We start from the raw sequence: 27,270 nt of genomic DNA, 5'->3' as shown, positions 1-27,270 counted from the left end.
AACTACAGAGCCTCTGAACGTCCAAATGGGTCATATCTGATGACCATGAAAAGACGACAAACTGTATTTTACACCAGTTATTTCCATGTATTGATAGGATTAGTGGATCAACAGGTATTAAACAGTTTAGATCAGTAGATGCTTTAAACCAGGGATCTCAAACATGTGGCCCGGGGGCCAAATGTGGCCCACCAAAGGTTCCAATGCGGCCAATGGGATGAATTTGCAAAGTGTAAAAATTCCACAGTCAAGGCTGTGGAAGTCATTTTAGTTCAGGTTCCACATACAGACCAATATGATCTACAGTCAAATAATAACAGCATAATAACCTACAAAAAAGAATGACTCCATATTTTCTTTTCGGTTTGATGTGAAAAAAATATTACATTATGTGTATAAATAACGACAACTTCTAATTTTTGTCTTTGTTTTAGTGCAAAAAATAACATTAAATTATGAAAATATTAACGTTTACTAACTATCCTGTAACAATAAAATGTGAATAACCTGAACAAATATGAACAACCTGAAATGTCTAAAGAAAATTAAGCACAATTGTAACAATTTTCTGCCCGTTACTAAGTGTTTAGTGTCTTTGTAGATGCGATCCATAATGCACATGTAGAAATGATAAGTTGAGGCATAATATTGTTAAAACTGCACTCATTTTTCTTAAGAAATTTCAGGTTTTTCAGGTTATTCACATCCTTTTTGTTTGATAAGTTTATAAAAGTAACCATTTTTATAATTTAATGGGGTTTTTTGCACTAAATCAAAGACAAAAATTTGCAGTTGTCATTATTTACAGGTTATTATGCTATTATTTTACTGGTCCAGCCCACTGGAGATCAAATCGGGCTGAATGTGGCCCCTGAAAGAAAATGAGTTTGAGACCCCTGTATTAAACAGTTTAGATCAGAAGATGTTTTTGGTTGTTGGCAGATGTTTGGGCCTTTATGGGTTAAATAACAATGTTTGACTTCATATTTATTGACATTTGTGTAGCACTGGTCATGGGTGTTAAGAGCAGAGTTATGTGTTATACATGAAAGATGATCCGCCACACCTAAACTATGCTCGTCCACCGCTATAGAATAGAACAGCATTTAGCTAAAGCTGTAGAAGAATGATGAATAGAAACTGGAAGTGAAGTTATGGTGAAAACTGAGGTCAGGAACAGCCGAGAAACTCGACTGCACTCAATAAAGTCCTGACTCACACCTTGTACTTGTGTAGAATACCTAACTCAACTTCCCTGTGGGGATTTTTCATCAGATAGAGTTCTGTCTTGTAAAATATGGCACACGATACATATCTATATCCATATAAAGAGACACACACAATATAATTTTAACCCATAAAGACCCAGTGCTACTTTTGTTGCAGTTTCCAAATGTATTTTTCTCTCTCTTTTAACTTTTCTTAAGCGATTTATCAACATTTATTCTCCATTATCCTCTGTATTTTGCTTTTTTTCCAGTGAAAATCAGGTATTGTACTATTTTTCATTCATTGATCATGTAAATGATCATAAAAAGCTCAGATTAAAGTTGAGGGCTATTATTTGAAAATATCTATACAGAGTTATAATACTATAGTGTTTCCCACTTTGAGTGAATGCATCTTTCAGCCTGCAATAGTTGTTGAATATTCCTAAACTTTCAGAATTTTAACCCTCTAAATATCAGCTTTTAGTGCCTCTATAGAGACCTGAAAAAATAGGAAAAAATAGGAATTTCTGTCAATTGCAAGAAACAAGTTCATAGTATCATATATTAACTATTACACCACCACAATGGCTATTACCTCAGCATATTTCACCTCATTCTTAACCCATAAAGAAACCCATAAAAATATCAGTTTGTCTATTGCCACAGGCCAGTCAAATGTTAGCATTTGTACATTTGAGCCTGTCAGGGATACTGTTCCATGAACTCATTGTCCTCTTGTTGCCACAGTACTGTGGTGATATATGGTGTATACTTCAGTTCATTCTTTTGTGCATTTTGCTACCACAGTATTGTGGCAACTGATCGAAGAAATGACAAATCAGTGATAATATATTGTATAGAATAGGACTTATTGTCCTAAATACTCTATATGTTGTTTTATGGTGTTCTTTGCTCTGGAGGCTGAAGGTGGGCGGAGCTACATGTTAGATGCGGCAGTGTGCTGTGTGACTTCAGTTCTGAGTCAGTTCAGTGTATTGAGTGCTGTGGTCCTGTGGAATTCTGTGGAACGTTGTCCCAGTGGCTGATTTATATCAATGTCAAATTTACCCCCCCTATTTTAAAATCTTTCGGAAAAAAAAAAAAAAGGGAAATGCTACTTTGACTGGGAATTGAACCCTAGTCTTTTGCATTGTAGTCTGATACATTACCGAGTGAGCTGAACATCTGTTGTGACACAGGTTTACCTATTTCCAAAACAAGAAAAGCACTCGGAGAGCACAGACCTTCGCTAAGACAGATCCTCCGCCCCCCCCCCGATCACCACCAAAATGTAATCATTTCTTCCTTGTGCCAGTATCAACATTCCCTGAAAATTTCATGAAAATCCGTCCATAACTTTTTGAGTTATCTTGCTAACAAACAAACAAACAAACATGCATGCACGCACACAAACACACAAAGCAGAGTGATCACAATACCTCCTGGCAGAGATAATGATTGCCTTGGTACTTTTTCAGGACAGCTCTGTGATAATAGACAAACCAATATTTCATGCCACAGTACTGTGTCAATAGTCACTTCATTAATTTAAACGTTCTTAAGTCATTTATCACCATTTATTCTAACATTATCCTCTGTATATTTTTCAGTGAAAATCAGGCATTTACCTATATTTAATAATTAATTTAATTCATGTAGATCAGAGGGTTCCAGATTTGGTCCTTGAAGGCCACTATCCTGCATGTTTTAGATGTTTCCCTCTTCCAACACACCTGATTCAAATGATAAGCCTATGATCAAGCTTTGCAGAAGCCTGATAATGACCTTCAGGTGTGTTGAAAGAGGGAAACATCTAAAACATGCAGGATAGCGGCCCTCGAGGACCAGGACTGGACACCCGTGATATAGATGTTCATAAAAATTCAGATTAAGGTTGCGGGTTATTTGATCAGAAACAGAGAAAACTGAAGAAAAAGTGACTTTTCCAGCAAAACCTTTCATTATCTGAACATAAACCCAGTGTGTCCATCCACTGTCATTGATCCAACTCCATGGGTTTTACTGGTGAATTAATGTTGTAGAAGATGATGGTGTTTCCACGGTAACTTTGGAACCTCTGAACGTCCAAATGGGTCATATTTGATGACCATGAAAAGATGACAAACTTTATTTTACACCAATTATTTCCATGTATTGATAGGATTAGTGGATCAACAGGTATTAAACAGTTTAGATCAGTAGATGCTTTTGGTTGTCAGCAGTTGTTTGGGTCTTTAGGGGTTAAATAACAATGTTTGACGTCATAGGGGTTTAACTGTTTAATACTTGAGTGTGTTTAAATACATTTAGATTGACAAGTCAAACTATCCTTTCAGTTCTTCATCATTTTCTTGCTGATACGGAAGATGATCGTTTTCATACATGTTGTCATGCTGCATGTTTGACACTTTTCATTCAGAGCAATAATATAAGACGACCAAAAAAAAAAAAAAAAAAAAAAAGTTAAGAATCCTTTCAAAAACACAAATCAGTGTAAAATTTGCTGTAGATTTCGATACAGAAAAGTACAGACACATACACTGTTTCCCATAAAGTTGGAATAATTTTGTTTTCAGACACATTCCTCTTTTTATTCCTATTTATACATATCAATGATTACATACTGAGTCCCAGTTACACTTTAACTATCAAGAATAACTCACATTGTCAGAAGTATTTCATAAGAAGAGGTAAAATATGTATTCTTCCAAATGTATTGTCAACAGTGTATGTATACAGACAGACCTGATCACTTATTAAGGGTAAAACTACATTAAAATTCGCAAAAAAATTACGGAAATCTGAGTGTAAAATAGTGGTATCAGTCACATCTACCATTTTCTTTTGGTGTATTTAACACACCCAGGAGCTTGTGGCTATCATGTGCCACTTCTACCTAAATCCATAAAGGCTTGTATCTCATCGTCCCTTCCTGTAGTTGTCTTGGATTACTGTGTTATACTGGATTAGATGCACTGCCGCTGTTTTACAAGCACTGGCAGCCTTACACATTTTTAGGTGCAGTTACTCAGTGTTTGTATCGCATTGTTCTCACATAGACAAACAATGAACAAAGAATATACTACTAAAAATAGGGCAAGTTAAGTCTTTGCACAATACCATCAACACAGTGAGGCGTGTTTAACCCATAAAGACCCACTGCTACTTTTGTGTCAGTGATTTTTTTCTGAAATGATTCATCACCATTTATTATAATATTATCTTCTGTATTGTTTGTTTTTTCAGTGAAAGTCAGGTATTTTCCAAAATATAATTCACTGCTCATCTTGAAATGTTTATAAAAGCTCAGATTAACGTTGAAGGTTATTATATCAGAAATGGAGAAAACTGACGAAAAAGTGACTTTTTCAGCAAAATATTGTATATCATTAATTGAACATAAACCAAGTGTGTCCATCCACTGTCACTGATCCAACTCCATAAGTTTTACTGATGAATCAATGTTGTAGAAGATGACAGTATTCACTTTTCCATTGGAAATCTGCGCAAAACATTACTCATATTTACTAAATGTTGAAAAAACAGAAGTTGGTAATGTCGGTTTTTCCATTAAATCAAAAATGTGATGATTTGTTTATTTATTATCACGAGATGACCTGAGAAGTCATTCCATAAACATGGCGACGATCATAAATATGGTGTTGATTTACAGATATAGTCATTATTATTCTATATTACCCCTCTAACTTGTACTAAATTAAAAAATGATTGGGTTTCCTGGTGTGTCCACACATACCGCGACATGTTTCTTCTTCTTCTTCTTCACTTGTTGTAACGTCCGACAACATCTGTTTTTTTAATTCACCTGACTTTATTTGCAAAAAAAAGGTCTTTCCATTGCAGTTTTGCGTGATACACCATTTGCGCTATGCCCGAAAAACCACCTCTTGCCAAAACTTGTGCGAGAACTTTTAATCGAAAAATGAGACTTTTGGCAAAATTGTCGTTTTTTGATTAGGTAAATTTTTATGCACACGTTATATTTGTGCAATTTGAGGGTCAATGAAAAAGAGACTAGCGTTTCCTCGTTCACTACAGGGTCAAAACACGGTATTTTAAATGTCTCTTACTGGACATTTTAGAGACAATTTGACAGATTAGTGTTGGTAAATGACCCACATTTTTACTTTTAAATTCATTTTTGCTTTAGTTGGACCATAAGGGATTATCCAAAACAAGGAGCTACTTTATACTGAAATAAATGTTGGAATGGCAATCAATTAAAGTTCGCTCTCTGACAGGACATTAGAAACACTTCCTGTGTCATTTTTACCATTAAGCCATATCTACCTAACATTATACTGTAATTTCCCATAATATTACTGGGAGAATTAGGGGGCTGTAAGAAGACAAATGACCTTATTTTACACAGTCAAACACAAAATAGCTAGAAAAAGTTAACATTTTATGACAAAGTTCTTGTTTTTTGAAACGAGGATGAAAAGTTAACAGTACACAGTCATGTAATTTAACCCATAAAGACCTAGTGCTATTTTTGTGGTAGTTCCCAAATGATTTTTTCTCTATGTTTAACCTGTCATAAGTGATTCATCACCACTGATTGTAATGTTATCTTCCTTTTTTTTTTTTTAGATTTTTTTCAGTGTACAGGGGTTGGACAAAATAATGGAAACACCTTAAAAAATCAACAAAGTATAATTTAATATGGTGTAGGTCCGCCTTTTGCGGCAATTACAGCCTCAGTTCTCCGAGGTATTGATTCATACAACTTGTGAATTGTTTCCAAAGGAATTTTAAGCCATTCTTCAGTTAGAATACCCTCCAACTCTTTTAGAGACGATGGCGGTGGAAATCGACGTCTTACTTGAGTCTCTAAAACTGACCATAAATGCTCAATAATGTTGAGGTCTGGGGACTGTGCCGGCCATACGAGATGCTCAACTTCATTAGAATGTTCCTCATGCCATTCTTTAACAATTCTAGCTGTATGGATTGGGGCATTATCATCTTGAGGTGAAGGTGTTTCCATTATTTTGTCCAACCCCTGTAAATCATGTATTTTTCTCTATTTAATTCATTGATCATGTAGATCACAGGTGTCAAACATGCGGCCCGGGGGCCAAATCTGGCCCGCCAAAGGTTCCATTCTGGCCCGCAGGATGAAAGTGCATAAATGAACCTGAACAGTCCAGGTTGTCCAAATCATTTTGGTTCAGGTTCCACATACAGACCAATGTGATCTACAGTAAAAGTAACAACACAATAACCCATAAATAATGGCAACAACAAATTTTCTTTGTGAAAAATTATGTGGAAAAAATTTAAGCGAAAAAACAAACAAACATTACACTGTGAAAATATTTACATTTACAAAACTATTCTTTAACAATAAAATGCAAATAAATACGTAAATAAAAACAAAGATTAACAACCTGAAATGTGCAATTTGAACAATATTCTGCCTGTTTCTCAATGTTTTGTGCATTTATAGATCCACTGTGATCTGCAGTTGTGTTAATAAGAGATGTAATATTGTAGAAATTGTTCAAATTTTAGTTCCAAACTCCAAAATTTTAACAATATTCTGCCTGTTACCAAATGTTTATGTAACATTGTGTGTAAATGTACATGTATAAATAATAAGTCAAGGCATAATATTGTTAAAATTGCACTAATTTTTCAAATTAAATTTGTTTTTTCAGGTTATTCACATCTTTTTTTTGTAAAATGTAAATATTTTCATAATTTAATTGTTTTTTGTTTTTTTTTGTACTAGTCATTATTTTACTGGTCTGGCCCACTTGAGATCAAATTGGGCTGAATATGGCCCCTGAACCAAAATGAGTTTGACACCCCTGATGTAGATGTTCATTAAAGCCCATATTAAAGTTGAGGGTTATTATATCAAAAATAGAGAAAAGTCAAGAAAAAGTTACTTCTTCAGCAAAGATATCAAGAACTGAACATAAAAGGGAGTGTGTCCATCCACTGTCATTGATCCAACTCCATTGGTTTTACTGGTGAATCAATGTTGTAGAAGATGACGGTGTTTCCACGGTAACTACGGAACCTCTGAACATCCAAATGTGTCATATCTGATGACCATGAAAATACGACAAACTGTATTTTACACTAATTATTTCCATGTATTGATAGGATTAGTGGATCAACAGGTATTAAACAGTTTAGATCAGTAGATAGTTTTGGTGTTTATGGGTTCAAGAGGTGCTCCAGATCTACAGAACTTGCAAGCCAACTGTCTTTTTTTTATGTTTATGCACTCTTTCGTCTTTTCCAGAGTTGTGTCTGAAGGAGTCACTCTGTATGGGAATTTCCAGTAAACTGCTGCTGGATGCGACAGGGGCTCCAGGCTCTGAGATCGACTCTATCTACAGTCTGACTGAGCGAGGTAAGAATGTAAAAAAAAAAAAAAAAAAACCTCTAAAAACAGACAAAAAACTCTGATCAAAACACAGACGGCTATAGAACCTAAACACTCAGTCTCAGTAGGAATGCAACCACGTGCGTTGCGATGCAATCAGATAACAATTGTGTAGTGTTGTGGTCTTAAAGCCTACAGTTGTACTTCTCACCTTACAGATACTGAGAAACTAAACCATTTTCAGTTCAGGACTGTGGCTTCAGGGAGTTGGTTTGGCTTTATGTGACCAGATTGGATTACTGAATTGTTCAAACTTGCTGAATTGATGTGGCCTTGAGATTACAGACAGGAAACAAAATGGGTCCTGGGTGTATCTCCCCATGTGACAAGGTAATAACATGGTACATGTTTTTGTTTTTTTTGTTTTTTTTTTTCAATCCCATGCCCTCGGGCTACTCTATGAATTTTTGATATTTGTCTCACACAGAGAAATATTGAAGAGCTGTGACATGCCAGCAGAGAATATGCAGTGCAGTCAAAAAGCTTGATCTGGAAACACTTTACTTCTGCTGTGATCAAATCCCTCTGCATCTTCATCCCTGAAGTCTTCTTATACACCTGCAGCCCCACACAAACGGAAAAATCCATCTTGTAAATATAACAATGCAACTCTACAAATCTCAGATGAGAAAACGGGGACAAGCAGACAACAGACAAGCAGTTTCAGTGTAATTTAGTTAAAAAACCTGGAAATGGTGAATATTTACTGGGATTAATGCACAACTTCGATATAAAATAGAAGAAAATATAAATACTGACAGATATAACATGAGTAGTAAAAGTTAAAATTGGTAAAAAGGTGGCTCTATACCAGGGGTCTCAAACATAAGGCCTGGGGGCCAATTGCGACCCGCCAAAGGTTCCAATCTGGCCCGTGGGATGTTTTTGCAAAGTCAAAAATTCCACAGTCTTGAATTGAATAAAGCAAAAAAAAAAAAAAATAGTTTGAATTAAGGAAAAAATGTTGAATTAAGCAAAAAAATCTTCAATTAAGTAAAAAAAAAAAAAATCTTCAATTAAGCCCAAAATATCTTGAATTAATAAAAAAAAATCTTAAATTTAGTAAAAAATCTTGAAATAGGCAAAAAATCTTGAATTAACAAGTTCAACATTTTTTCTTTTTTTTACTGCAAAAAATAACATTAAATTATGAAAATATTTAAATTTACAAACTTTCCTGTAACAATAAAATGTGAATAACCTGAACAAATATGAACAACCTAAAATGTCTAACAAAAATTAAGCTCAATTTTAGCTATTTTGTGCCTGTTCGTCAGTGTTTAGTGCCTTTGTAGATCTGATCCATAATGCACATGTGGAAATGATGAGTTAAGGCAGAATATTGTTAAAATTGCACTTATTTTTCTTAAGAAATTTCAGGTTTTTTTAGGTTATTCACATCTTTTTTGTTTGGATAGTTTATAAAAGTAAGTATTTTCATAATTTAATGTTTTTTTTTCTTTACACTAAAACAAAGACAAAAATTTGGAGTTGTCATTATTTATATGTTATTATGTTATTATGTTATTATTTCACTGGTCCGGCCCATGTCAGATCAAATTGGGCTGAATGTGGCCCCTGAAGGAAAATGAGTTTGAGACCCCTGCTCTATACACAGTCTCAGCTTATATTTTTCTCATATTGAGTCCTTACTAATATCTAATCGACTAATATCTACTAATAAATTTTCAAACACATCTATAGATTATATCACAGATACGTGGCTAAATATAATATTTGGGATCTTATTACAGGAGGTGTTTTTCTTATAAAACTCAGTGTAAAAGGAGTTGCTTAAAATGGTGCACATAAAGTAAAAGGTGTTTTTGTAACGACTGTTGTGCAGAAAATCACCCGATCACAGCAGAACCATAAGGAGAGTGGGTATTAAACTAACATTCATCAGGTGGACAGAAACATGAATCCTGATCAAGGCTAATTACATGTGTTGGTGTTGTGTTACCTGCTCAGATGTGCTTTTTTACCGCAGTTGTCACTGTGTTTTTATGCAGTCAAATACAAAAAGCAGCCAGATATTCTTAAATTAAAGATGCCACTCACTGTGGTTGCTTTTACTATTACATTTCCTGCTATTATCACCCACCTACACACTGAATCAGCAACAGGTTTGCAGCAGTTTACAGTCAAATGTACTGAGCGTGGTCTTAATTCTACCTGGAAATGTAGGAAAAAGAACTAACAGCCACAAACTAAGTCCAGTAACATCACATTTTACAGACTTGTCTTTATGTGATGTTTGTCCCTTAAATTTTTATTTTTTTTTTTTTCTATTTTATTTTTCCTTTTTCATTTTTTTTTACATTTATTGAATTTTTTATTTATTTTTTATTTTTTTAATTTTTCATTTATTTTTATGTTTATGTTTATGTTTATGCATTTGGCAGACGCTTTTTTCCAAAGCGACTTACAGGGGAAAACCAATTAAATCACTCAATCAATCAAATTGTATTTATATAGCGCCAGATCGCAACAAAAAAGTTTTCTCATGACACTTTATATATAGAGTTGGTCAAAAACCAGACTCTAAGCCAATTTACAGAAACCCAACAGACTCCTCCAGGAGCAAACACTTGTGACTGGTGACAGTGGCAAGGAAAAACTTCCCTTCAACTGGCAGAAACCTCGAAAAATATTTAAAAATATTCTAATTTTATTATTATTGTTATTATTATTATTATTATTATTATTATTATTATTATTATTATTATTATTATTGTATTTTTATTTTTATTTATTTATTTTAAATCTTGTTTGGTTATTAATTTATATTCTCATACATGATGTTGTTTTATCTCCATTTTTGCATTGATTTGATAGCATCATGTTACGTTATCCCTGCCCTCTTTACTCCGATTCACTCAATTTATTCAAAGTGTCACATTTTCACGTTTGCTGTACATATCTCTTTTATTGTGTTGTTTTCTGTTTTAGTGTCTTTGCTTGCATCTTGTATCCTGCTGTTGTACCGTTCTGCTTTGTCTGTCAAAGCACTTTGGAAACTTCGGTTTTAAAGGTGTTATATAAATAAAGCTATTATTATTATTTTTTTATTTTATTTTTTTAAATTCTTCTTCTTATTATTATTATTATTATATAAGTGGGTCCGATGTATTGTAACTGCATCTCAACATCTGAGGATGGGTTTATCCCTTTCCAAACAGATGTCTATGCGTATGGTTAAAATGTAAGAAATAAAGTAAAAAAAAAAAAAAAACACAATCTGCTTCCCTGGATTCCGGACCCACCACCCAGTCTCCAAAGGCCGCTGTTGCCCTAGAGCTAAAGTAATTTACCATTCATGACTTGGTGTAATGCACATACTGCTCACCAGGTGTCTCGCTGAGTGCAGCAGCTCAGGATTTTAATGCATGAGTTGTCCCCTGGGACGGAGCACAGTGTTAGAAATTCATTGAACAGGATGAAAAAAAAAAATGCCTTCTCATTGTGACTCCTCCTTCTTTTTCTCTCCTATATCTAGACCTGCTGCATTTGTCTGCTGTATTTCACAAAAACATTACAATACGTGTACTGTGAGATTTTGAAAGTGCATTAGCAGATCATTATTTAACCATAAATACATGTAGATCCTGCACAATTATCATTTAGAATTATAGTATTGATATGCATTGTAGTGTGTTTTTTCAGGTTTTTTTTTTTGTGAATCCACCTCACGCTGTTGGTTTCTCTGACTCTCAGTCCACAGTAGCTGCTCTGACTCCTCCTCCGTCGGCAGTCAGAAGGAGGGGGGATCCCCGGCGTCTGGGAGGGACCCCAGGAGAAGCTCGGGATCAACAAGTTACTCACAGGTGGGCCGGCGGTGTGCGTACTTAACCCATAATCTGGTGATTGGAATGAAAATTAGATTAGCCCAACGCTGTGACAGAAGACTAGAGGGTTGTTTCCCTTCGGAGCTATAACATACACAGGATGAAATACAGCCCAAGGGTGAGAACCGGCCCGTGGACCAGCTCAGTCCAACCTGTAACAGCTTCAGAGAAAAACAGAGCAAGCAGCATAAGGCAGCCTCGTGTTAATGCCTGCAGTTCATCGGTGCTGCTATTTCACATAACCCAGTGTTTTTCAACCTTGGGGTCGGGACCCTATGTGGGGTCGCCTGGAATTCAAATGGGGTCGCCAGAAATTTCTACTAATTGATCAAAATAATAATAAAAAAAAGCTTACTAATAAAAAATATATGGTGATTTGACAGAGACAATCCCAATCCATAACAGACATGACAAACTATGAAGCTGAAACTGAAGCACTGTGGTTCTGTTTATCTGTCAAATGTTCATTGTGGTCGGTTTCAGATGCTGCAGCTCTTTCATAATTCATAGTTTGAGTTCTTGTTTGTTCAGTATTAATTGTCAGCCTTGTAAATCCAAGCTGGACTGACTGTACATATCCTGACCAAGGAAAATAAAAATTCTCCCTTTGTGCAGTAATCTACACCTGGCTTTTCTGCCTCCGTCCATAATAATATACATTATATAGACTAATTATTGTCTAAAATTAACGTTAATTTGCAACATAGTATAGCAAACTATTACAGTTCATCTGTGCTGCTATTTCACATAACCCAGTGTTTTTCAACCTTGGGGTCGGGACCGTACGTGGGGTCGCCTGGAATTCAAACGGGGTCGCCTGAAATTTCTAGTAATTGACAAAAAATAAATTAAAAGAAAAAAGAAACTTACAAATAAAAAATATATGGTGAGTAGTTTTGTTCTGTACCTTGGACATTTGGAAGAATCAGTACATAAAGAAGACAGATATCTTGTCAAGATCCTTCTGGTGGCCGGAAAGAAGGCCATAACGAACAACCGGCTTAAGACTGATGCTCCGTCTTATAAACAATGGATTTCAATCATAGATGATATACTTGTCATAGAACATCTTACATATAAACTGAAGTTAAAAGACAGTCTCTTTGTGAAAAACTGGGGAAAGTGGCTGACATTCAGAGACAAATGTATCTATTAAGGGACCTTAATATTCTGACACCATCACAGGCTGTTCTTTTCATCTGTTTTTTTTTTTTTTTCCTCTCTCCTACTCGTCAACCTGAGGAGACTGTTTTGTACTGTTAAAAATTGAAAAATAAAATTTGTTAAAAAAAAAATATATGGTGAGTTGACAGAGCCAATCCCAATCCATAAAAGACATGACAAACTGTGAAGCTGAAACTGAAGCACTGTGGTTCTGTTTATCTGTCAAATGTTCATTGTGGTCAGTTTCAGATGCTGCGGCTCTTTCATAATTCATAGTTTGAGTTCTTGTTTGTTCAGTATTAATTGTCAGCCTTGTAAATCCAAGCTGGACTGACTGTACATATCCTGACCAAGGAAAATAAAAATTCTCCCTTTGTGCAGTAATCTACACCTGGCTTTTTTGCCCCCGTCCATAATAATATACATTATATAGACTAATTATTGTCACATGATATTGTTACATGATCAAAAACAAATTAATTTTAGAAAAAAAAAAAAAAAGAAAAGTCTTCATTTTGAATGTCTGGGGTCAACAGAAATTTGTGATGTTAAAATGGGGTCGCGAGGCAAAAAAGGTTGGGAACCACTGACATAACTCCTCCTTTTACAGTCCCCTAGTTGCCATGCATTTACCCAAAGAATATGTCATTAAATAAAAATAAAGTATATTTTGGGTGATTACCACTGCTAAATAATGTTGCGTTCCAGGCAGGTTTTTGAGCCCATAAATCATCACTTAAAAGCACGATTCACAAATTTGTAGCATTCCAGACGTGTCATGCCAAACTACCTGAGCACAAAGGATTGTGGGAGCTAGATGTAAACAAACCAGCATGTCGGACCGTACAATCATTTCTATCCCAGAGGGGCTTGCTCTTTGCTTATTTGAGGGAAACAGAGGAGTAAAAATGGCACATCAGGCAGGAGAAGCTGTTCTACCTTTAACATTACGTTATTTGTGTATTTGGACGCGTTTTTGGAATTGATTTATTCTTGTCCTAATGCTAGAGTAGTTGCTGATTATGCATAACATTTGTGAATAAATTTCGTTACAGCAATACCTTGTTTTAATAAACAATTTGGCATAAACTCCACATCCATGGGGGCCGCCATTGTTGTTTCACGGGCTACATGACGTCAGAGCTCGGAACTGGGAGTACATGGATCTAGTATGAAGTCACGGGTAGGAAGACATGGGTTTGATTGCCGTTCCAGTGCATTTTCACCAGTAGAAGGCTGGAAAAACACGAGTTACTGGTTGCCTGGAACGCAGCATAAGCATGTAAATCAGTGGTTCTCAACCTTTTTTGTCTCATGACCCCATTTTAACATCACACTTTTCTGGTGACCCCAGACATTCAAAACAAAGATGTTTTTTTGCTGAAATTAATTTGTTTTTGATCATGTAATAGTTTGCTGTACTATGTTGCAAATAAATGTTAATTTTAGACGACATTTAGTCTATATAATGTATATTATTATGGTCGGAGGCAGAAAAGCCAGGTGTAGATTACTGCACAAAGTGAGAATTTGATTTTCCTTGGTCAGGATATGTACAGTCAGTCCAGCTTGGATTTACAAGGCTGACAATTAATATTGAACAAACAAGAACTCAAACTATGAATTATGAAAGAGCTGCAGCATCTGAAACCGACCACAATGAACATTTGACAGATAAACAGAACCACAGTGCTTCAGTTTCAGCTTCACAGTTTGTCATGTCTTTTATGGATTGTGATTGTCTCTGTCAACTCACCATATATTTTTTGTGAGTATCGTTTTTTTTAATTTTATTTAATTTTTTTTTTTTTATCAATTACTAAAAATTTCAGATGACCCCATGTGAATTCCAGGTGACCCCACGTGGGGTCCCAACCCCAAAGTTGAAAAACACTGATGTAAATGCTATGTTTGCTCTGTGATTTTGAAGCCTCAACATGTGTGATAGGTTGGTTTCATGTGTATGAAGCGGTGAACCCCAGCCATAAAACATATAACACCCACTACATTGACTAATGCTGTAATAACATATACCATCAAGCCATTTCAGCTGCTTAATAAATGTTAACACATACTGTTGTGTTTAAGAACTAATGTCAAACTGATGAAAGGTATAAACACAGTAATTACTGTTACTTGAGTTAATTAGCAGGCTAGCTGACAGACCATATAATTCAGTAAGAATTAATGCTAATATCAGCTAATGCAGCTATTTGTGGCGCCTGTAAGTAAGCACCAGTCAACTTCATGACAGAGTCCTCTGATGGCATTGTTAATCTGACTCCCTGAACACACCTGCAACAGGGCTACCTGTCGAGGGGGGGTTGTGTTTGTTCAATAAAAAAAACCTCCAAATGTCCCATTTGCTAGTAAAGACACTCAACTGTCAATCATAGCAGGTGCACCTTTAATCATGCAAAACTTTCCCTTAAAGGAGAGATATTTTGCTTTTTTAAATGGAATTATCCATTTTCAAACATTTCCCTGTGGTCTACATAAACTGTACATGCTATTCTTGGGTCTGAATTCTTCAGTAATTCAACTCCACAGATCCATCTTCAACCCTATTTCTGAGTAATGACACCAGAAAGGTCATTTTGAGCGCTGGCCCTTTAAATGCACATGAGCCACTTCACGCCCCACACCTTCCAGGTTGTTGACAGCCACTTGTATTCGTTAATACATCCAACAACTGAACGTTTTAGGTAATTGGCTCAAAGTTTGGACATATTTTCAGTTTTTACTACAACCGCTGCTGCTGACAAACAATTGTGTCGCACTCGGAATATTCGTTGGAAGTCTTGACCTTATTTGTGCAAATGTCATGATGTAACTAGTTATAAAACTGAACAAATTAAGCACAAATTGAAAGGGGTTGTAGGAATCCACTCGATTTTTGCCAGAATGAATAAAAAGATAGCTTTGCAGCACCTGGAGGGTTCAAATTCAAACTTTATGAACTATTACGGTCCCCAAATACACAAATAAATGTACCAAAGACTAATAAAAGTGGGTTTAGCAAAATATGACCCCTTTAATATAAGGTGAGTTCTATCAAAATTCTCCCCCCTGTGCAGGTGTTTTGGAGGGGGAAATGAACTATTGGGACCAAAACCATTATTTGTTCCACTATTTTAAGGGGAGGTTGTTAGATTTACTGTCAGTTTTTGCATATTAGCTTCAATTTTCAGCCCCAAAGGTTGACTCTTGATAAATAGAGAGAAAATACAGCTGAAATACTTAGAAAAAAATTAACTACATATAGATATAACTCAGATATACTGACAGTTTCTAGAAAAATAGTCAACCAGTTCTTAGAAAGGCTTCCTGTGTCATTTTTACCATTAAGCCATATCTACCCAACATTATACTGTAATTTCCCATAATATTACTGGGAGAATTAGGGGGCTGTAAGAAGACAAATGACCTTATTTTACACAGTCAAACACAAAATAGCAAGAAAAAGTCAACATTTTCTGACAAAGTTCTCGGTTTTTGAAACAAGGATGAAAAGTAAACAGTACACATTCATGTAATTTAACCCATAAAGACCTAGTGCTATTTTTGTGGTAGTTCCCAAATGAATTTTTCTCTATATTTAACCTTTCATAAGTGATTTATCACCATTGATTGTAATGTTACCTTTCTTATTTGACATTTTTTCAGTGTAAATCAGTGTATTTTTCTCTATTTAATTCACCGATCATGTAGATGTTCATTAAATCCCATATTAAAGCCGAAGGTTATTATATCAAAAATAGAGAAAACTTAAGAAGTGACTTTTTTAGCAAAGATATCAATAACTGCATAATAAAAACAAGTGTCTCCATCCACTGTCTTTGATCCAATTCCATGGGTTTTACTGGTGAATAATGTTGTAGAAGATGACGGTGTTTCCATGGTAACTACGTAGCTACTGAACGTCCAAATGGGTCGTATCTGATGACCATGAAAAGACGACAAACTGTATTTCACAGCAATTATTTACATGTATTGATAGGATTCGTGGATCAACAGGTATTAAATATAGTATATCACGAGAGGGTTTTGGTCACCGGTGGAGGTTTGGGTCTTCGTGGGTAAAACACAAATACATCCACATAATCCAGCCCATCACATATTATCTCAAAATAGTAAAAAATGTTAAAAAAAAAAAAAAAAAAAAACCCAAACAAACAAAAAGAAAAACAACAACAAAAAAAAACCATGTTGCCCAACAATGTAGATCAGTCTAAAAGGTCTTAAATTAAGTTTTTGATAGTCAGGGTCTGGGGATATTAAATTTGATCTGGGACAGAATGAACTAGTGTGTCTATGTTTCATTTCATTTTTATGGTTTATTTTACTAGTGTTTTATATCACATGGCAATGACCATTTCTTCTTGTCTGTATGTACTTGAGATGATTTGTCTACTGCAAATACGTCTGCTCTAGCAAAGCCTTCAGGCTCCGCTACCAGTCATCAGACAGGGTTCAGCACTTTTTCTTTCCGACAGCTACTTGAAGAAGGGCTGCGGGTTTGGGATATTACAAGCTGACACCGCTCACACACTTCAAATGACAACGTATTCACACAGTCGTCAGGAAAATGTTTCATGTAGTCTAGTTTGCCGCAGTAGTGGGTATTATTTTTTCCTTGTCGAGGCATTTAAAAGGTCTTAATAAAGGCATTCAATTTGATGTGGAAATTATTCCATTGGAGTTTATAGTGCTGAGCATGTCAGGCAACTCTAAAGATGGAGATTAATACAACTTAAAGCAAACACTGGTTGTCATTATTATCAATATTAACCCATAAAGACCCAAACACCCACCACTGACCAAAAGCATCTACTGATTTAAATGTTAAGTACCTGTTGATCCACTAATCCTATCAATACATGTAAATAATTTAAGCAAAATGTAGTTTGTCGTCTTTTCATGGTCATCAGATATGACCCATTTGGACATTTAGAGGCTCCATAGTTACTGTGGAAACACCATCATCTTCTACAACATTGATTCACCAGTAAAACCCAGGAGTTTAATAAATGCCAGTGGATGGACATACTTGTTTTTATGATCAGTTATTAATAATCTTTGCTGAAAAAGTCCCTTTTTCTTCAGGTTTCACTGTTTCTGATCTAGTAACTTTTGAATTCACCCTGATCTTTTATGAACATCTACATGATCAGTGAATTAAAAATAGGAAAATACATTATTTATACTGAAAAAAGACAAAATGCAGATGATAGTATTACAATAAATGGTGATAAATCACTTAAGGCAATGTTTTTCAACCTTGGGGTCAGGACCCCACTTGGGGTCAGGACCCCACTTGGGGTCGCCTGAAATTTCTAGTAATTGATAAAAACAAAATAAAACAAAAAACTTACTAATAAAAAATATATGGTGAGTTGAGACAACCCCAATCCATAAAAGACATGACAAACTGTGAAGCTGAAACTGAAGCACTGTGGTTCTGTTTATCTGTCAAATGTTCATTGTGGTCAGTTTTAGATGCTGCAGCTCTTTCATAATTCACAGTTGGAGTTCTTTTCTGGTCAGTATTCATTGTCAGCCTTGTAAATCCAAGCTGGACTGACTGTACATATCCTGACCAAGGAAAATAAAATTCTCACTTTGTGCAGTAATCTACACCTGGCTTTTCTTCCTCTGTCCATAATGATATACATATATAGACCAAATGTCATCTAAAAATAATGTTTATTTGCAATGTAGTATAGCAAACTATTAAAGCAGAAAAAAAAGTGTCTGTTTTGAATGTCTGCGGTCGCCAGAAATTTGTGATATTAAAATGGGGTCATGAGCCAAAAAAGGCTGAGAACCACTGACTTAAGGAATTTATTTATTTATTTTAATTGCATATATTTCACCCCACAAAGATTAAGAATCATGTTTGAACATTAAAGTTTGCACTAAAATACACTTTTGATGTACTTTGATTAACATTAGGGTCTAAACTTTGACCAAAAGTTGAAAAAAACATCCATTGTCCTGATTTATTATATTTTTATAGTAGATGAATATTAATATATTTTTTTCTGCCCGCGGGTGGGCTGATAGGGCTAAAGACCACAATTGTTTTTCTTTGCAGCCCAGTACCAAATGATCCACAGACCGGTACCGGTCCGGGGACTGGGGGTTTGGGACCACTGCTGTAATCTATGCATTTCACTCTTATGTTTGTCGGCAGAACAGCCCCAGTTCATACCTATCTGGTTAACATTACATTCTCTAGTGATTTATGTTACTGACAAAACCACTTGCCGGTGAACTTTATATCCTAATATAACTAATATAGCCAAGCTCTGGCTCTGGCTTCATTTCCTGTACAAATGCTCCAAGCATCTGAGAACGCACGATTCATGCACGAAGAGGGGTTTGCACAAAGGGGGGAGGGACAAATGGCAGTTGGGTTTGATAGACATATCAGCATTCAGTCATTTTGATGGGCTGGTTTAAATGATTGGATGGTGTTTTTTCAGTCCTGTCCATTCCACAGGTGACTAAAATGTTTTATTTTTGTGTTAGAGCATTTAATTAATTGGTTGTAATCAGGGTGTTAAGCGTATTTTAAGCAATATAGTAAAAAAAAAAATGCTCCAGGAAAACATCTCCTACCCCACCTTTAATTAGTTTGTGAAGAAAACATGTACATTTGTGTGTTTCTTTCATCACACTGCTGCACTTTTTTACTGTGTTTGACTCCATTTTGCCAATGATTCAAAGAGAATTATGGGAGATTTCTCATACCTTTCGGTTTGTAGTGTGGTCCTGAAAAATCTCCATTTCAAAGGTCAAACATCATCGAGAATCGGGACACCCCTACCCCTTTATGTGATCGCACAGAATGGAGGGGTAGGGCTAAGGGGTGAACTGGGATTGGGCCTTTATGGGTTAAAACAGGAATCAAGAGTTTATTGGTATATGAACAAATCGCCAGGAGATACATTCAAGTGATAAACACACCAAAAATATATCACTTTTGTCCCATTTATGACACTGTAATTTATGAAAAGCAAGAGTATTTTTGCTATTAATTGATAGCGATGATGGGAGCGAAGAGGAGGAGTGATGCACAATAAAAGGTTTCATTCTTACTTGAACCATTGCATTCATATGGTCATAATGGTCAGACCCCAGGGCCACTGGGAATCCCCAAATCTGTTATTTTTTTATATGTTCACTCCGATCTCAACCATGGCCAGAGGCTTTATGTTTTGTTACTTTTCCAGCCGTCTGTCCTTTTAATGTAAGCGTGATCTCTCACAAAAACAAAAATATTTGGCAGAAACTTTCACTTGGACTCAAAGACGAACCGATTAGATCTTAATAGTAAACTTTCAAGGTCACTCTTGTGTTCCGAAACAAAGCAAATATTTCCCAGAGAACTTTTTTCAGTGTTCAAGTGAGGATGGCATGTTTGTAAAAAAAAATGTTTTCTATCATAACTATAGTGAGAGAAGTTTGATTTGACTAATAGGTTAATTTAATACTATTCATTAAATTCCGTCAGAGTCGTCACTACCTGTTTTTATTCGGTCCTGACAGATATGCGTGTAAAGCACAATGAGCGCAATTGTAAAAGTTACTATAGTTAAAATGCAAGAACACTTTCATATTTCTATCTGAACCCTTTTTGTTTGAGTACAATGGACTTGCAGAAGTGTTGCACGACACATTCAAGCGTTTAGTGAAACAAAATTTCCTGGGTCACAACCTGAGAGAAAATTCTTAATATGAAAAAATGGTGAATGTGGTAAGTTTTCCTAAATCACTTAAAAAAAATATTAAAAAATTGGTGTGAATGATTCTTGCATGAAGTCAATTGAGCGTACATTCATGCACGGTGGTTTCTTTGCAGATATGAGACACATTCATGGGCTAATTGGAGTATTCTGGTCGTGCAAAATAGATAACGAACATAAACTTTCACAAAAGGAACTTGAAGTCCCTGAACATCCCTGGTCTCTTGATGTATTTGTTTGTGCTTTAAAGATGTAAACAATAAATATTTGTGTGCAACCGGTTTCACTGTGACAATACATATATAGATGTCCTTCAAACACTGAGAGCATTTCTATACGTTGGGATAGTGAACGCTGTATGCATGCTTCATCTTAGCTGCAAGGGAACAACAATACCTGCCCTCCATCTCAATGGTAGAGTTTAAATGAATTTGCTCTGCACACACAGTCAAACACACACACAAACACACACATATTCCCTCAATCTCCTTATCTAGCAAACAGAATATGACAGATTGGCAAACAGACTGCGCTGGGAACAGATTGACAGACAGACGGACACACGCAGCCCAAACTGATAGGGCAAACACACAGACAGCGATATGCACATATTCAACAACAGAGGGTGGATTGCTGCTTGTGCCCGTGTACACGCATGCTTTGGTACGTGTACAAACACACACACACACAGACACACACACTCTGGCGCAGAATAAAAATGTGACTGTTTCTTTCTCTTTTTTTTTTCCTCTTCTTACTCCACAGAGTCATTCTCCCTCCACTGCCGTTTAACTGTCATCTCAATAACTGTAAGTCACTCTAGTTATTACATATTAAACACCTTTTTTTTCCCTGTTACCACAGCTGCTGTCACTTTACATCTTTTTTACTATTTTTTGACACAAAGAAATTAATGCAACCAGTGCCAGTGAGAATGCATGTAAAAATGATGAAATTAAAAATCTACAATGTGATATTTTACTTTTTTTTTTTATCACGTCTGTTTTTCCTTCAATTTAGAAACTGGACCCTGGAGTTTATATGAAGACGAGGACATCTCCGTTCCTTCTCTCTGCGACTCAAACTGGACTTAGAGGAGCAAGAAGACAAAAAGAGCTCCTCAGACTTTATTTGAACTTCTGCTTCGTGCGTTCACCCCTTGTGTGGCTCCCTCTCCTCTTCCCCTCACCCCCTTTTTTTGACTCCTTTTACACAAGTTAAATGCCAGCAGATTAGCTGAAGCAGCACTGCGCTGTTTTAAAGCTCTCAGCTCTGATATGAACCCCCAAAGAAAAGCTGCATCCAAAAAGGATCAAAACTGCCCTGTTTAGACCATGACAAGCACCAGCGGGGCTCTGTGCGCTCCGCCATTTTGGATCTGCCAGTCTCAGTTGCTGGCAGAGTCACTGACACCAAAGGCACTTCAGCCACACAGTGCAGCCATTGTCTGCCCCGCGGCTCCCCACTAGGCCAAACCACTTGGTCTGAACCACTGACTGCCTGGCTGGCTGACTGTACGCATCACATGCTCCAGCATCTGATAATAAACAGGAAGTAATATGCAGGGCGTAAATCCACCGTAGGATTGCAGATTTGGAATGTATTATGTACTTTGTCATTTTCATAACGCTGAATGGAGTACTGTAGGCTTTTTTTCCCCCCTGCCTGTGTAAAAATGTGCGGTATAGGCTAGGTGTGATTGCATCTATGTAAATGAGGCAGGGGTGGTGTGAGCATATACACACATACACAAATACACACACAGTGTCCCTCAACACATGCAGTCATTCTTATTGTTATAAGACAGTGGAGCTCTGTTCACACTCACATGCTCACACACACACACACACACACACACACTCACTCACTATGGCCGTTTTAGAGCCTGGTACAGTGGCTAAATCAACGACAGGCAAGGTTACATCTAAACCCGAACAGTAAGCATTGCCTTGATGATGACAGGAGCGTCTTATCATATCAGACTGCGTATATTCTGTTTCTGAGTTTGTTTAAGCTAATGGTATTAACAGGAGCAAGGATTAAAGGGCAAATGGTATTTAGTTTTCTTCAAACTGTCTGTAAGTTATGACAGAATTATTAGCTTCCTGATGCCTTAAAAATGCTCTCTGATAAGTACTGAATTTAATGCTATACCTTTTCATGTAAGACATCAAACGTCTAGAGGTCAAAAGGTATAAAATGGGTATCTGTGCAATGTTGAAAGAAGAGGTATTGTTGCATTCCGTCTAAGCTGCCTCCATAAAATGGAGAAATATGGATCAGTTTAATATACTTTCTAATGGTTTTATTAGTTTTTGTTTTTTGTTTTTTTTGCTTGTGGTCAGACAACAGAAATTGATCGATTTGTAAAAAGAGGCCATTCAGTCCAATCTGACTTCCCTAAAATGCTTTCGATCAGTTTGTGAACTTTGAGTTTTATGAAAGTCTAATGCCATCTCAAGAGTGCAGTGCCTTATTCTTACAATTTGAGATATCTGTCTGAAAACCAGTGGAACAAGAGATATAAATAACCTCCACTTCTTCGGAGCAGCAGCTTAACCTCTGCTACTTTGCCAGACTCTTAGAGGGTCCATTATTAGAAGTGCATGTTACAACTGTGTGCTTTTTTCAGTCTCCAGACATGTAAATTGTGGTGATACTATGTCGCACTGATACATGCAAAAATGTATGAGGACATAAACCAGATCTGGAAAGTTTCATTTCTTGTAGCCACATGAGTTCTGAATATTCCATACATTGATGTTAGTACATATTTTATGGTGGTGAGCATAACCGTCAGCGAAACCAATCAACATCCACTCACCAGCATGATTGGATAGCGAATATATCAAACAAAATCACGGTTAAGGTACAATATGAAACCATCAGGTAGTGAAAGCTGGTGGCGGGAGGTCAGGTTCGTGCCTGCAGACAGCAGCAGTTTGCCGCTGTTATCAGATTTAGCATGTTTCATATCTGCATCCAAATTCAAAAATTGCAAATGGCTATTGAGCCGTTTCTGAATCAATATGTAATTTGTTGGCTTGGAGAAGCCTGTACACTTCATAGCCTTTAGCTGTTTGGTACATTGCGTTATATTGGAAGCGATGTAATGAACACCATCTTTCATTCTTACTGCAGTATAGATTGTCATATTCAAATTCCTCATATTTGTATGCCGTCTCAAGGCAGTATTAATGTATAGAAACTTTACTTTTGCTCTTTTCTATGACACACTCTGCCTGATGTTTACATTTTTTGGAAGGAATGTGGAATGTTGGAAATGCATGTTATGCTTACTTGATAATAATTGTACTTTTGACTGTTTTTTACTATTTCTATGTTGAATTAAAACTGGATGGAGGTTCCACAATGATGGTTTTGGGTTACAAGTGAAACCATGTTGCAGGTTAACCCCCAAATATGGCGTGTGTAACCTTATAACACTGGACTTGGAGTAATGAGTGGGGTCTTGTCTCTGGAAAGCCAGCTGTGCTGCTGCTGCTGCTTCCACCAGGCCTGCACTCAAAAAACCAGAATGATTAGATAACTACAGTGCAGCGCCATATCAAATAGTTGCAGGGATCAAATTCTCAAAATGAGGGGAGGGCAGCTTGAGAGCATGAGTGTGTGAGTCCATCTGTGCATGTGTGTGAGGGACAGAGAGAGGAATGAGAGATAAAGGCTGGGCAAATCTGGGAGGGAAGAAGGGGGGAGCAACAGGAAGGGGCAGAACTGAGGGAGAGAGAAAGGGAGCGACAGTGGAGAAGGACAGGAGACAGTAGGTGGGAATGATGGGAAATGAGCGAGGGCGAAGGGGCAGACAGACAGAGAGGCACAGTCAAGGGGAGAGCAGGAGCACGAGGGGGAGAGGAGGCAGGAAAAAAAGAGAGGAAGAATAGAGAGGGGGGCTTAGAGAAAGAGGGAGACACAAAGTAGAGTTAGAACTTTTTTTTTTCTAATGGAGAGAACTAAGAGAGGGCCGAGAGAGCTGCAGAATGGATGGAGGAGAGAGAGCGAGCGGGGTAAAAGGGGGGATGTTGACAAAGCAGCGAGACTGTGGCGAACAAAGAGAACGTGAAGAGAATGAGTCGGGGGAAACATCAAAGGGATTTTTCAGGCCCGGTTACCGGGACAACAGACATTTGCATGCGATTAGCTTTTTACATCATATTAAGAAGGGTTAGGGTGAGGGAGGGAGGAGGGGTGCAGAGAGGAGGGGGAGGCAGGGAACTATAGATCATACACACACACACTGTATGAGATAGTGTGAGGGGAAAAAAGAGAAAGAAAAAGAGGGACGTTGGTCATCTCACGCGGATAAACTGACTTATAGGCAGCCAGCCAAGCATTTCTTTTGTAAATGAGAGTGCATGTTGGGGGGAGATACAGTAATATGCCGGCGCAGACATTTTGGCAAAGGGAGGTCAGAGCAGGCAGTGTATTTTATTTTATTGTTATTTTTTTTTCTCCTTACAAATACAAGTTTGACATCAGTAATGTAAAGCACTGAGCTACAGATAAAGGAGCCACTGAAATGTACACAGGTTGAATGCAGTTTCCAGGTTTAAGGCATTGTTTTGTGTGTTGCCTTGTTAGAGTATTGAATTATTTATACACAGGATTATGTATGACACCTTTTCACTTTATTTAACCAGTTAAATGCTGCGTTAAGATGAAAAATGTGGTTTACGGCAGCCTCCTGGCATAGACAGTAGAACATACAGACTGATACCAAAATAAAAACAATAAAATTAAGTATCAACACAAAGGAACTATGAATATAAGGAATATCTTGACTCGTACATTCTAACATTTACACAAAACATATCTGAAACGGTGCATAACAGATTAAAACATGACCAAACATGCACTGTTGTGCAGGTATACATACCCACCATGTCTAGACACATGTGTTTAAATATAAACGCACAAGTATCATATATTTGTCGTCCAACATGGATTCACATGGTACCATAAACACCTTGTTGTTTGCACACATGCAGTGCATACATCACTCTGTCAGACGTGCACCTCACACAACCTTCCCAGCAATCATAAAAGCCATTAAACATGTTTCTATGGGCACACACCCTCCGGCGTTTTACACATGTAATATTATCCCGCCATATCTCCCTCCTTTCTTCCTTCCTTCCTTCCTTCCCTCGCTCCTGTCTTTCCATCAATCCACGTCCCATGCCCTTCCCCTTCCTCCTCTCCATCTCCATCCCCAATCCCCTTCTCTATCCATCCATCTCCCTCCCTCTTAATCTCAACTCTCCCTTCTTATAGCTCTCCTCCCCCGTTTTCTTTTTTTTTTTTGCCTTTTTCCCCTCCTTCTTTCCATCCCTCCCTTCCTCTTTTCTTTCTCTGTGGCCTGCACTGCTCTCTGTCTCTCTCTAAGTGTGTGTGTGTGATGCTTCAGTGCCCTCAGTATTGTGGCTGCATTGTGCCAGTAGGCGTCGCCGCGACAGCCGTTGTCACGGCAGCATTGTGATGGGGTGGTGGTGGTGGTGGGGGGGGGGCAATGGGGGTGATGGTGGTGGGGGGTGGGAGTGTATTACAGTATCAATACCCTGACACTGCGACAAAAAGGACAGCAGCCGTAGCCACATATCACTCCACCTCTGCACTCCTCCTCCTCTGTCGTCTCCCTCCTCCCTCCCTCCTTGCGACCCCCCCAATCCACCTCCACCGCCTCCCCCCAAATCAATTCCTCCACCCCTCCTTTCAATTGATTTCCCACCATATCTCACTGAATATGTACATATTGATCCCCTCCTCCTCACCCCACCTCAGCCTCATCCCTCACTCTTTTCTTTTTCTCTTCGCTCCTTCTCTTGTTTTACTCAAACATCTATCAGATTTCATCCCTTCCATCTACGCCCCCCCTCTCCTCCACCCTCGCCCCTTATCGCACTCCATCTCTCTCTCCATCTCTTCTCTCTCTCTCTCATACACACTCACTCACACACACACTCTTTCTTCATCTTTTATTTCATCTCTCCTATTCTTTCTCCCTCTGTTCCATCTCTTCTGCCCCCCTCACTTCTCTCTCCATCACACCTCCCTCCTCGTCTCCCTCCCTCACGGCTGTTTTTTTTTTTTTGTTTTGTTTTTTTGTGTTTTGTGTGTGTGTGTGTGTGTGTGTGTGTGTGTCCCTGTCTCACTCACTCTCTGCATATTAATTGGTGCATTTCTGCTGCGGCGGAGAAAACAATCAAAGCGTCAGGGGCGGGTGATGATGCCATTGTGGCAGCTGCAAACACGTACACATATGTACCATGAGCATACACACAAACAAAAGCAGACAGAAGGACTTTCTCTGTCTCTCTCTCTCTCTCTCTCACACACACACACACACACACACACACACACACATATATATATATATATATATATATATATATATATATATAATTACACAAAGTATAGTGCAAGGAACACATGACAGATGCATATATGTGCACTTGTATTTGCACATATAAGCTGCTGACACGCAAAATGTGTACCATGTGTGCTTACACACACTCATATACACACATTGATTTACTATGTACACACACAGAGACAAGCATGCACTGCACATATGCCAGTGACTTAGTCAGTCACTCTGAGATACACAATAGCAGGCTTACAATGGCTGATCCAGGAGATATGTTCTGCGTCAGCAAAGACATTTAAATATTCCAGCCAACATTTACCTTCACACAGTGTTTGAACACACCAAAATTAAACGTTAAAACCAAGGCCTTTAGTGGGGCAGCGGTCAGACTTCTATTTAACTGACATTTGAGCTATATGTTGAAAAGAAAGCAAACATGCCCAGACAACAAAACATAGACTCAAAGTATATACAGCCATTAAAAAAT

General features: G+C 37.3%; 1 protein-coding gene across 1 annotated transcript in view; it reads left to right on the top strand.

The window, feature by feature from the left end:
- arhgef40 (Rho guanine nucleotide exchange factor (GEF) 40) overlaps nucleotides 1–23,767 on the top strand; it is a 145,794-nt gene extending 122,027 nt beyond the window's left edge. The window contains exons 24-27 of the mRNA XM_030162728.1: nucleotides 7,492–7,602; nucleotides 11,353–11,462; nucleotides 21,164–21,207; nucleotides 21,419–23,767. Coding sequence (XP_030018588.1) covers nucleotides 7,492–7,602; nucleotides 11,353–11,462; nucleotides 21,164–21,190 — 248 coding nt within the window. The 3' untranslated portion in view covers nucleotides 21,191–21,207; nucleotides 21,419–23,767. The remainder of the gene's footprint in view (nucleotides 1–7,491; nucleotides 7,603–11,352; nucleotides 11,463–21,163; nucleotides 21,208–21,418) is intronic.
- The last annotated feature ends 3,503 nt before the right edge of the window (nucleotides 23,768–27,270 follow it).

The sequence above is a fragment of the Sphaeramia orbicularis genome, chromosome 18, assembly GCF_902148855.1.
Source record: "Sphaeramia orbicularis chromosome 18, fSphaOr1.1, whole genome shotgun sequence".
NCBI lineage: Eukaryota > Metazoa > Chordata > Actinopteri > Kurtiformes > Apogonidae > Sphaeramia > Sphaeramia orbicularis.
The sequence above is the reverse complement of the archived record's forward strand: the minus strand, read 5'-3'. Positions and strand labels throughout refer to the sequence as shown.